Genomic DNA, 13498 nt, shown 5'->3' on the forward strand with positions numbered 1-13498 from the left:
CTATTTCAAAAAGTGCAGCACAGCTGGGCCCCCTAGCCTTGTACCCCCTGTGCCCCCCTGATTGCAGCCCTGCTTGCCCCCCTGGAAAATTTTGTGCGGACACCCCTGAGTGTGAGCCTCCCGGTGAGCCCCCATCCCGCTGCGCACACTAGCACCCGCCTCACGCATTCCTGTTACACGAGAGAATCTCCGCTGCAGGCTGTGCTTTCCGTGCAAGGGGCGGGGCTAAGCTCATTGTGTCAGGGGAGGGAGGGGCGTGTGAGAAGAAGGATCTCCTCTGGTAACTGCTAGTGAGAGAAAGAGTTATCTCTCCGGCGAAACACGTTCTACAAATGTAGTATTTCTTAGCCGAGCCCTTCACGCCCTTTGCTAACTGCCAAGATACGGGACCAGAATTCCAAGTCTAAAACACTACCTCTTTTTTTATAGCAAACGATACTGGCAGCTGCTGCCGAGATATTGGAACCAAAACAACTTATGCACCGGGAATCAAATTACAGAGCCCCAAGCACTGGCACCGGCCCTCAGAAAGCTGCAGAGTTGGGAGTGAGCGCAGTGCAGCACAATGGAAACTTTCTCAGTGTTCCCCTCCTGCTGAGCCCCAGAAAAAGGAAGCTCCTTCCACTGAGTTCAACCCCAGACTGAATGCTCAGCTTCCTTCTTGCTGCTGCTGCTGCTGCTCTCACATGGGGACATATCCCTGACTGCACAGAGAGAGACAATAACATCACTGAGACTGCACCGGGGGAGTTAACATCACTGTGTGACTGCTCAGAGGGACTGTAACATCACTGAGACTGCACCAGGGGAGTAAGATCCCTGTGTGACTGCTCAAAAGGACCGTAACATTACTGTGTGACTGCTCAGAAGGACAGTAACATCACTGAGGCTGCATAGAGAGACAGTAACATCACTGAGACTGTACCGGGGGAGTAAACATCACTTTGTGACTGTTCAGAGGGACCGTAACATCACTGAGACTGCACTGGGGGAGTAAGATCCCTGTGTGACTGCTCAAAGGGACCGTAACATTACTGTGTGGCTGCTCAGAGGAACAGTAACATCACTGAAACTGCACCGGGGGAGTAACATCACTGTGTGAATGCACAGAGAGAGCTAGAGTAACATCACTGTCCGGGTCAGAGAGACATCACAAGCTGAATAACACCACTTACTGCACAGAGAACGAGTAACATCCAGCATGAGAGTAACTTCTTACTGACAGTACGAGGAGGGTCACATCACTCAAACTGCTGGAGTAGAGTAACATCCCTGGCTGTACTAGTGGAGAGAGTTGCACCAGGCACAGTGTATTGGATCTGGAGGAGACTTTGCATTAACTGCATGGTCAGGTAGAGATCCACGGGGGGCATCTCACTGGCACGGGTGCAAAAAGTGGCACCGATTGGAGACCAGGGAACAAAGGTTGTGGAGGGGAAGAGCAAGAGCAGATGACGACACCTCTACCTCTTTAACTGCCAATTACTTCACAGGAAGAGGTACCCACAGGAGACACAACACTGGTAAGGCTTATACTACTGTACCGCCTCTTATATTGCACCTGGGTAAAGATTTATTGTACCCTAAGTTAGATGGCTACACTTTAGACTTGCTATATGCTTAATTTAGATTTTTTGTACCATTTGTTTATATGGCTGCTGTAGTATAGTTTTTCTGGACCCCGTGTAACTGCATTATGGATATGCTGTACCCCCTGGCATAAGGCTGCTGTACATATCTGTTATATCCCCTGTTACATGGCTACAACAGAATAGTTGTGCTGTACCCATGATTGTATGGCTAATATGTCATGGATGTACCCCCTATTAAATGAGAGCTGTAAAGGTGGCCATACACAGGGAGATCCACTCGTTTGGCGATGTCCCCAAATGAGCGGATCTCTCCCCGATGCCCACATTGAAGTGGGCGATATCGGGCTGATCCGATCGTGGGCCCTAGATGCCCACATTGAAGTGGGCCATATTGGGCTAATCCGATCGTGGGCCCTACGGCCCAACGATCGAATCAGAATGGAGGCCAAACGGGTGGTCGGATCACGGGACAGCATCAACGAAAAGATGGGATTTTTAACCTGCCCGATCCGCATCTGGACCACTTTTGGCCAGATATCGATTGGGATGCCCTTCGGATGGCCCCACACATGGCCCAATAAGCAGCTTTTATCAGCCTGTGTATGGGGGCCTTTATATGTTTACTATACAGATATGATGGCCCATATGTTATATGGCTACTGTATGTATCTACTGTATGTCCCTGTATGGTTAGTATAGAACTTTTCCGTTATAGACATGTATATACTGTAGATATAATAGAGGCATTCCCGAGTGAGAATAGATGCAGAAACTGTACCAGGAATGTGTAGGTATAGTTGGGTGGATTACAGTGATGATCTGCATCTTTTGTTGTAGCCTCTATTACTACAGAGATATGAACAGTCCAGGTGCAAAAAGTCCCTGACCCACAGAGCTTATAACCCAAGCATTGTCCCCGAGGCACAAAATAGTTAAGTTAACTGCCCAAGTTTTCACAATATCGATCAACTGCTTATCAATATGCAGGAAGAAAGTATACGTGTTTATTCTTAAAATAGGTAGTTCACCCTAAAAAGTATAATCAGTAGTTTGCCTTAATTTTTTTTTTTTAAGAATTTTTTGACGTAGTTTGTGCAGCTGTCAGGGCTGGAAACTTAACAGCTGTCTTCCTAGTGGCTTCCTTTCCCTAGCGACCAAAAAAAAAAAAAAAAAAATATATATATATATATATATATATATATATATATATATATATATATATATATATATATATATTAGTGAATCCTCACTGTCAATTTGCTTCTTTTTTTAGTTGCTGGGGACAGTGGCCCTGACAACCAGATAGACTTTTCAGTTGCAGGCCAGAGGGAAGAACAGGAAGATTTATAGTATAGCAATTTGCTTAAACAGATTGTTATATAATACACTAACAGTTTATATCATGTGAAATGTTTATGTAAATTGTATATGATTGGTGTTGGATGCTTTGTTCCCTTGTGTAACAGATAACCTGTCCCTAACCTTACTTAATGTAAAAGCTCTGCCCTGCTGTAATGGTAATTAACCTGTGCCGAGCCTTGGGTTTGAGAAAGTCTTCACACTGCCATAGCATCTAAATTGCCTGCATCCTAAAATTAACTCTGGGTCCAGCCTTACAAAATACTAACTGTACCCTGCCATAGCATCTAGATTGTCTGTACCCTGCCAGGGATTGTGTGAGGTATATTAGAGGGAAATAGTGGAAGCACTCAAGGCTAAATCAAAATATATTTAAATATAATGGAAGTGCTACTTACAATGCACTTCCCTGGGCCCCTGTCTCATAAGTAATTCAGTATAAATGCAAGTGCATGTTTACAAAACAGGGGTTTTTAGTTACCAAAGTTATGATCATAAAATTGAAAAGCCACCATACCACGTCAAGGTAAACCCCATATGGCGGTCCCTAACTTACTTATTAAAAAGAAATGTTTCTCTGCATAATAGCATTACCTGTGTTCAGTGTATGTTGAGCATTGGTTTCAATTTGAAGGCTGAATCCTCCCCCGCCAGTAAAGGCTTTTAAGAGAGAGTGATTGCCCAAACCAACGCCCACATTTAAAAGCGTAGGACCACCATTAGTTTTAAGGGGTGGGTATGGGGTGCTATTGAAAAACCACATGAAGCTAGGCCACAGCTTCAGGCCAATATACTATATTAGAGGGAAATAGTGGAAGCACTCAAGGCTAAATCAAAATATATTTAAATATAATGGAAGTGCTACTTACAATGCACTTCCCTGGGCCCAGGGAAGTGCATTGTAAGTAGCACTTCCATTATATTTGAATATATTTTGATTTAGCCTTGAGTGCTTCCACAATTCCCCTCAAATATTGTGTGAGGTGGTTGCCCTAGAGTTGCTGAACTCCAATTTCCAACCGATATCTGAAGGCTGACTGCTGCTCTTTGGCATTGTGTATTGGCCCTTGGACCCAGGTACACAAGCAAATGTTCTGTTTTATGTTCCATCAATAAACAGCATATTGATAAAACCAGGGAAGCATTCTCCCAGTAGATTATGGGATTTCCCCTACTAAAAATTAGGGGGTTGTTTATCAAAATCTGAATGTTTCTGATATTTTATTTGAAAAAAAGTCAGACCAAATTAGAAACCACAATTTTACCTTATTTATTATTTAAAAAGCTTGATTAAATCGGAGCAGGAAAAAAGTTGTGCGAAAACACAAATCGTACGATTTTTTTCTGTCTTTTTCCCGAAAAAGTGGTCCAGCGCAGACCACAGAATCTTCCAAATAGGATAGAGACCTCTCCCATTGACTTATATACAACATCAGTAGGTCGGAGATGGCAGATTTTCGGATTCAGACTTTTTGCATCCTCGGGGTATAATAAATCTCAAAAAATTCGAGTTTTTAAAGTTTTTAGCATTCAGACTTTAATAAATAACCCCCTTAGTGTATTAACTTATTTTAGCATAAAATACATTAACAAATAGTTTCACTGCCTTGCATGATAAGAAAATTTATACTTTACTGTCTTTGTGCCTAAATCCACCCCCTACATTATTATTATTATTATTATTAACATTTATTTATATAGCGCCAACATATTGCGTAGCCAACATATGACAGGCAGACCTCCATGCAATGTGTACTATATATCTATATTTGCAATTATAAATTCTTTTTCTTTAGTCATTGCCTGGGTACTGGGTAAAGGTTTTTTTCCACATCCTAAATGGCTCTTTAAGGGGCCATATATGCTACAATTACGATCTTTCCCAAGACCATTGGCTGTACAAAAAATCTTTTGTCTACTCTACTGATGTTAAGAGCTGAAACGTCAGATATGCAGGTCAAAACAAAAAGAATTCTTTAGCTCTATCTGATGATTCAGCATTAAAGTAACAATGTTCAGGAACCTTCAAAGGTGTCCTATCAAAAATTTCAGTCCTGCCCGATAACTAGGTAACTTTTGGGAACCCCTCCAACCCTACCTTGGGTCATAGCTTTCATCTAAAGTCCTTTTACTCATCCATAGAAAGTTAAAGATCACCTTTTTAAAGGCATTGGGCTACGTTTTTTAGGGAGTTGATAGGCAGATGTAGCTTGGGGCATTCTCTGCCATAAATACAGACAATACCCCACAGCTTAGTGTTACTTAAAGTTCTGCACCATATGCCGTGATAAAACTTTGTTGAACTAAATGAACTGGTTCCGTCACTCTGGCTTGACTGGGGCAGTAGGCTACTCTATTTTTTTATATATAAACTTCAGGCTATAAAATAATTGCCCAGTGCTGTAACTAACACTGGACTATTCATTATAGGATTACGTTGGTATCACTTTTATTCTGGTTGCACGATGTATCAGGTAGCCCTTGATAACTGCTCTGATATCCCATATAACTTTCTGGGATGGGGTAGAAGAGGAAATAAGTTAAAATATATAATAATAGTAATATATTCTATAGTAATCAGAGATTTGTTTAATTGATGTACCAGCACATCTGGTTGGCTAGCAGTAAAGGCTCTAGGTTCCTCTACTTCTAGAGGATGTTGCCCCCAGATGACTCATTATGCCCCCTGAGGACTGATGAGGTCATACTGTATCTTCCAAGATCAAAATAAAATTGACTCTGGAGAATCTCATCAAATTCTGTGTGTTTATTCCATCACAACATGTTTCAGATAAACATATCCTTCAGCACCTGATGAAGGATATGTTTATCCGAAACATTTTGTGATGGAATAAACACACAGAATTTGATGAGGTTCTCCAGAGTTGATTTTATTTTGATCTTGGAAGTATTGTGGCTTGGACGGTGCCATTTACTCTATTGTGAAGAACCCTGAGACGCATTGGAGTGAGGGACCACGCAAAAATTTCTATCATACTGTATCTTGAATCTTCATAAAATTTACCAGTTTAACTAAGTGGGGTTCTACCAGAATGAAGTCTGTTCTAGAATTGGAGTCATTGACTTACTATGTTACTGTGAAGAGTATTTCAGGGTTATTAAGATGGCTATACACAGGCTGATATAGGCTCCTTCAGACTGAGTAGCTTATTGACACATGTACAGGGTTTGACTAACCCACTGGGATGTCAGGAAAAAATCCTAGTGGGTATTGTGGCCACATTGTTTAACTTTTCCGTACACTCCACTATATAATAAAATCCCTGATACCGTAGGTGCATCACCAGTCTTTTTGCCCCACTTCATTCTATTCCAGCTTGCAGGTACCCGCTGCCACCAATTCACATAATGCCTTGAGCAGGGCAACTGTTGAGGTCAGGCACTTTGGTGGGTCCCAAGTGCCCCAGTGGGGGCCAAAAAACAACAGCTGTCCCAGCTGATATCTGACCAGGTTAGAAGATCCCATCAGAAGAGGGCCTCATCAATAGGATGACAATAAGATCAATCTGGTTTGGCCCTAAAGGTGACCATAGACGTAGAGATCCTCTCGTTTGGCGATGTCACCAAACGCGTGGATCTCTCCCTGATATGCCCACATTGAAGTGGGCGATATCAGGCTGATATGATTGTGGGCCCTAGGGCCCAATGATTGGATCATAATGCATACGATACGGCCGGTCGAATTGCGGGCCCGCATAAACGCACAGATGCGGTCACGATCCGACTGGATTTTTTAACCTGCTCAATCTAGATCTGGCCGACTTTTGGCCAGAAATGGATTGGGAAAGCCTGTCGGATGGCCCAGACACGGGCCAATAAGCTGTTGACTCGGTCTGTCAGCAGCTTTTATCGGCCGTGTATGGGGGCCTTTAACGTGGGTGGCCTAATCATGAAAAGATCTGCTCAGTTTGTGAGGCCGTGCCCAGCTTTATCACCAGAAATCGATTGTTAATGTTTGCATTACACATTAACGGCCCAGCCACACCGTGCCTGGAAGCTATTCTTTCAGTTCAATGGAGACCGAGTAGAATCCACCGGTAAAATTCTGAATTTTACCGCTCTGCAGAATAGAATATGTCACATTGATACATTGCTGAGCCTGATACATAGTTATAGGGCTTTACCTTTGTAGCAGTTGAAGGCTCTTGATTAATGTGTTTCCACTCCTTCTTCCCTCCCTGCATTGTCTAATATTCTATCTGCAGTTTGCCTGTCTCACTCTCTGGCTGGGAGCCCAGTATTTCTCATTGATGTAATAATGAGAATACAACGAGGTACAGTATAAAGCAACAACCCTGAACTTTACACAGCACAATAAAAACGACATCTCTCTTGCTAAGCCTCGGCGGATACTCCCGCGTCATCTTGTGTTTACCCTGCACCCAGCAACCTCTGGGACTCGCTTTATTTTTTAAAGGGGAAGTCAAAAGTTGTTGATATTATTTAACAGGTGTTATATAATACCATATGTTTGTTTGATTTCACTAATATTTGCCCCTTCTGTCCTATACTGACATCCTGAGAAACCATTTGAAATATCTGATGCTCTATCTGTACAGGTATGGGATCCATTACCCGGAATCACGATATCCAGAAAGCACTGAATTATGGAAAGATCATCTCCCATAGACTCCATTTTATCCAAATGATCCAAAGTTGTAAAAATGATTTCCTTTTTCTATGTAATAATAAAACAGTAGCTTGTACTTGATCCCAACTAAGATATAATTCATCCTTATTGGAAGCAAAACCAGACTATTGGGTTTATTTAATGTTTACATGGTTTTCTAGTACACTTAAAGGGATACTGTCATCGGAAAACATGTTTTTTTCAAAACGCATCAGTTAATAGTGCTACTCCAGCAGAATTCTGCACTGAAATCCATTTCTCAAAAGAGCAAACAGATTTTTTTATATTCAATTTTGAATTCTGACATAGGGCTAGACATTTTGTCAATTTCCCAGCTGCCCCATGTCATGTGACTTGTGCCTGCACTTTAGGAGAGAAATGCGCTGCTGTTTTTCCTTCTCAATGTAACTGAATGTGTCTCAGTGGGACATGGGTTTTTACTATTGAGTGTTGTTCTTAGATCTACCAGGCAGCTGTTATCTTGTCTTAGGGAGCTGCTATCTGGTTACCTTCCCATTGTTCTTTTGTTTGGCTGCTGGGGGGGGGAGGGAGGGGGTGATATCACTTGCAGTACAGCAGTAAAGAGTGACTGAAGTTTATCAGAGCACAAGTCACATGACTTGGGGCAGCTGGGAAATTGACAATATGTCTAGCCCCATGTCAGATTTCAAAACTGAATATAAAAAAATCTGTTTGCTTTTTTGAGAAATGGATTTCAGTGCAGAATTCTGCTGGAGTAGCACTATTAACTGATGTGTTTTGAAAAAAAACATGTTTTCCGATGACAGTATCACTTTAAGGTATGAAGATCCAAATTACGGAAAGATCTTATCTGGAATGCCCCAGGTCCCAAGCATTCTGGTTAAAAGGTCTCATACCTGTACATTATGCTGGGCAGGTGGCACAACGCCCCAGAAGGATGAAATGCAAAAATAACAGAAGCCCAGGTCATCAGAGCCAATCAACAACCTAGTTTAATTGAAGGACAAGAGAAGGTGTATAAAAAAAGGCAAAACTACTAATGCTAATAAAACTATTTTTATGATATTGACACCTTTCCTGCCTTTGATAAGAGTGCATCATTATCATTATACTTTCAATTAATGAGTTGTAGGTATTGTTATTTTTCTTCAACACTTTTACATCATATCTCATGGCTTTGGTTTGTCAAAGTCGCTGACCTTAGTGACCAATTCAATATGTTTTTTTAATATAAATTTCACTTCTATCTCTACTTATGCTTTATGATCACGGTGGCACAGACCACGTGGAGCTCTGTTCTGTCATTTACACATCTTTCCTTCTCTTTTTACAGCTGATTTGTTTATGGAGGTTTGGGCAAGAGCCCAGAAAAGCTTTCTTCAGTTGAGCGTTCCAGGCAATGCTGTTCTGAAAGAGGATCTTTTGGGAACCCCGCATGTAAGCCTCCAGTGCAGAGACACCTCCTCACACTACTATGGCTGTATTTTGTTATGCCTTGAATAGTTTGGTGATCATGAATAACAACAATGTGAATACAGGCAGTGTCAGTGTGACTAAGTCTAGCCCTAGTTGCCAGAGACCAGTGCTGCCTGTACCTGATAGACGGAGTGCCTATTACCCGGCGAGCCCATCTCTTCCTCCTTGTAGCCCTGGTCCCTCCAGCCCTGGGTGCTCTCCCAAGAACAACAGCTCAAGTGCTTTTATTTTCCCTACGGAAGAGCAAGATCAACTCACATTGAGAAGTTGCAGCCCAAGCTGGAAAAGGAGAGACAGAAAAATTTCAAGAGGCGACCGCAGTCCTTCTCCTGTAAGGCTTCCTGGAGGCCACGTGGGAGAAACAGGGTCTTTGATAGCCTCACGTTCCAGGACATTGTCAGAACTTGGACAAGGCTCAAGTTCAGGATCTGGAATGGGTCAGGGGTCATGGTTAATGGAATCTGAAGAGAAGAGACGCCTTTCTCGGATTCAAAGGGAACTTCAGAATGTGCAGGTCAATCAGTATGTGGAGCTTTTTGAAGCCCATATTCAAGCCCAGAATAGTCCCACATCCCCGTTGCTTTACAGTCCCCGAATGGGCAGTAGGTCCCCATCACCTTTACGCAGAATCAGAAGAGAAGAGACAGCTTTTAACTTTGGACTAGAAACACGCCGCAGGTTGTCCTGCTCAAGCCAGGAAGAATCATCAACAGCTCCTCCATCACCAATGGTGATTTCTCCATATATATATAACAGTGCACCATACACAGGAGAACTGTTCAACCCTTCTCTCCAGGTGAATGACTTTGAAAAACCAAACTCACATGGGAATGCAAATCCAGGACCTATACCTGCTGTCATTGTAACTGACCATGGAGAAGACAGTGAAGAACAGGTGGAAAGAATAAACCTAGATACCAATCCAACATTTTTACCTAGGAAACTGTCATCCTCTTCTGCTTCCTCTACTGGCTTTTCTTCCTCTTGGGATGAATCGGAGGATGATATTTCCAGCGACCCAGAGAAATCCCCAGAGAAGAGCACTCCTTTCTTGCAGACTATCGAGCAACCTAAGCCTCGGGTGGTAAGTGTATATTAATATTTCTGGCCAGAGTCGACCATAAACTTTTATGAAACATTGATAAGTCTTTACATATACTGTTCTTGACTGTCCAAGCTGTCTGGCATAATAGTACAGCAGTGGCTGTTGTTATAGTGGGGATAATAGCACAGCAGAACCTACAGCACTGGTGATATAAGAGCTCGGTAACACCTATAGCAACATTGTACATAATAACACAGCAACTCCTATAACAGCAAAGGGCATAATAACACAGCAATTACTATAGTATTAGTAATGGACAAAATAGCACAAGAACACCTATAGCAAAGTATATACAGGAATTCCTGTGGTTGCTGGGAAATAGCACCTCCACACCTATGATAGTATATAGTGGGGTAGAAATATAGCACAACCTAAAGTAGCAGGATATCACTATTGGCTGTCATTTAAGGTCAGAAACAGACGAGAAGAATCAGGGAGATTAGTCACCCGGGGTCAAATCGCCTCTTGAACGGGGAACAAATATCTCCGACCTGCCTCCCCGCCAGCTAGAATCTAAATCGCTTGCGGGATGGCACTTGGAGCGATTCGTTTTCTGATGTCACCCGAAGTTGGCTCACGAGGAAACTTCGGACGACTTCGGAAAACAACGCACTCGGAGTGCCATTCCGCCAGCGATTTCGATTCTAGCCGGCAGGGAGGGTCTGAAGAAGAGTCGTTTTATCGCCGGGCGACTAAATCTCCCCGAATCTTCTCGTCTCTCTCTGCCCTAAGGTTAGGGTGTCACTCTCAGCACTACTGAAACCCACGCTAAAGGGGCAAAGGTTAAACATTCTTACTTTATAAACACTGTAATGCAATGTTTGTCTACCCTAACCCCTAGTACCACTTGAAACAGCTGTGGTTCTGGCCCAGCTGGGTTTGTTTTGCAGTACCCTGGGATAACTGATCTTCCTGGCAGTTTCATAAGTGAATAATTTTCCAAACCCTTCCAAAACCTTCATGTGAATTTTCCACTTTACAGTTTTTTTCCGCTGCGTTAATATGATTTTATCACCAAGGAAAAGGCATAAATATTAAAAAAAACAGGGCTTGAATTAAATCGGAACTGTTACTAGGTTAGATGTCGCCTCTTGCCTACAAAGTTTCCTTTACTGTAGCAGAACTCGAAATATTTGAGGCTGCATGTAATGCTCTTGGGCTGTTTATCTCCTGAAAACAACATTGTCACCTCTTTATGCAGAAAAGCTGACATCATTAGATAAAACAATCCACACCCACCCCCTGGGAATCAGAAAGCAGCATAAATAATTAAAAAGACTAAAAAGAAATGGAGAGAGAGATTGATCTTTAGCAGACCTAGAGATTAACTGCGACTGCACCCTGTATACAACTGGCAGGGAACAATTGCCTGTGGATTTTTAATATTTGTAATTCAAAATCTTTAATCAGAAATGGATTCATTAATCTCAGAGAGATGTCAGATCTGCTTTTGGGCTGAACCTAAGAGAATACTGGGACTTGTGGTTTGCAAGGTTATGCACTTTGGCAAAAATAATATAAATGCAAGTTATACACTAAATGGCAGTGTGTTGGGAGTTCCCTTAAATGAGAAGGATCTAGGGGTTTTTGTAGATAACACGTTGTCTAATTCTGGGCAGTGTCATTCTGTGGCTACTAAAGCAAATAAAGTTCTGTCTTATATAAAAAAGGACATTAACTCAAGGGATGAAAACATAATTCTGCCTCTTTATAGGTCCCTGGTGAGGCCTCATCTGGAGTATGCAGTTCAGTTTTGGACTCCAGTCCTTAAGAGGGATATAAATGAGCTGGAGAGAGTGCAGAGACTAAGTGCAACTAAATTGGTTAGAGGGAAGGAAGACTTAAATTATGAGGGAGACTGTCAAGGTTGGGGTTGTTTTCTCCTGAAAAAAGGCTCTTGCGAGGGGACATGATTACACTTTACAAGTACATTAGAGGACATTATAGACAAATAGCAGGGGACCTTTTTACCCATAAAGAGAATCACCGTACCAGAGGCCTCCCCTTTAGACTAGAAGAAAAGAACTTTCATTTGAAGCAACGTAGGGGGTTCTTCACAGTCAGGACAGTGAGGTTGTGGAATGCACTGCCGGGTGATGTTGTGATGCTGATTCAGTTAATGACTATAAGAGGGACTTGGATGATTTCTTGGACAGACATAATATCAAAGGCTATTGTGATACTAAACTCTATAGTTAGTATAGGTATGGGCAGGCAGCTACCCTCAGTTTTCCTGGCAATATCGCCTGAAATGGTTCTTTTTAGTTGATGGACAAATCGTACATTTAAACGTTTTGAGATAATCGTGGTCTCGCGATAACGGAAAGATCTTTTAAAAATCTTTACATCTATGGCCAGCAAGGCAGAAACACACACTGATAATTCGGGAGATTAGTCCCCGATCAACATATCACTTCTTCTTCATACGACTAATCTCCCCAAACTGCCTTCCCGCAGGCTAGAATGTAAATTGATGGCGGGATGGCACTCGGATCGCCCTTACCCTTAGGGCAGAGACACATGCAGCTATTTCGGGAAGAACCTTCTGGCGACTTCAGAAAATGAAGCGATCCGAGTGCCATCCCGACAGCAATTTAGATTCTAGCCGGCAGGAAGGCATTGCGGGAAGATTAGTCACCCGAAGAAGAGACGATTTGTCGATGGGCGACTAATTTCCCCCAAATAGCATTGTGAGCCTCTACCCTAAAGCTAAAAGCAAAATCTTTATCCATTCATATTACATATAGGTGCCTCTGTGACAGTGCCAAAGCCAGGCAGACAATCAGCTCTCTCTAATAGCAACCTTCCTTCAGCATAACAATTGACAACCCTGTAAGTGCTGATTGTAGGGTTGCCACCTTTTCGGGAAAAAAATACCGGCCTTCCTATATATTAATGTTTTTTCCCTTTTAATAAAATTGGGAACAACCATCATTTTTACCGGCCAGGCCAGTAAAATACCGGCCATGTGGCAACCCTAGCTTAGTGCCAGGCTTGACAAAGGGCTTGAGTAAAGCCCAGAAATTTGCCAGCGGCACTTCAATTTTGTTTGCACTTTTGAGAAACGGATTTCAGTGCAGAATTCTGCTGGAGCAACACTGATGTGTTTTAAAAAAAAAAAAAACATGTTTTCCCATGACAGTATCCCTTTAATATTTAAATTTTTGGGAGATGTGCAAATAGACTCCATGACCTGGTGTTAGCGATGCTATTAAAGTTAGGTCTTGGTGGCAACAATTGATTCAGAAGCCTAGAATACTGCTGTCTTCCCAGGAATCACTCAGAGCAAATGGAAACTGGTTTTTACATATCCGCAAGAACAATAGCACTCAT

The 13498-nt window shown here is 42.3% G+C and overlaps 1 protein-coding gene across 1 annotated transcript in view; it reads left to right on the forward strand.

Moving 5' to 3' along the window:
- The first annotated feature begins 250 nt into the window (after positions 1–250).
- The window catches only part of LOC108717684 (inositol-trisphosphate 3-kinase B), a 65302-nt gene continuing 52054 nt past the window's right edge, over positions 251–13498 (forward strand). The window contains exons 1-2 of the mRNA XM_018264933.2: positions 251–1523; positions 8918–10144. Of these exons, the coding sequence (XP_018120422.1) occupies positions 9059–10144 (1086 nt within the window). The 5' untranslated portion in view covers positions 251–1523; positions 8918–9058. The remainder of the gene's footprint in view (positions 1524–8917; positions 10145–13498) is intronic.

The sequence above is a fragment of the Xenopus laevis genome, chromosome 5S (genome assembly GCF_017654675.1).
Source record: "Xenopus laevis strain J_2021 chromosome 5S, Xenopus_laevis_v10.1, whole genome shotgun sequence".
NCBI lineage: Eukaryota > Metazoa > Chordata > Amphibia > Anura > Pipidae > Xenopus > Xenopus laevis.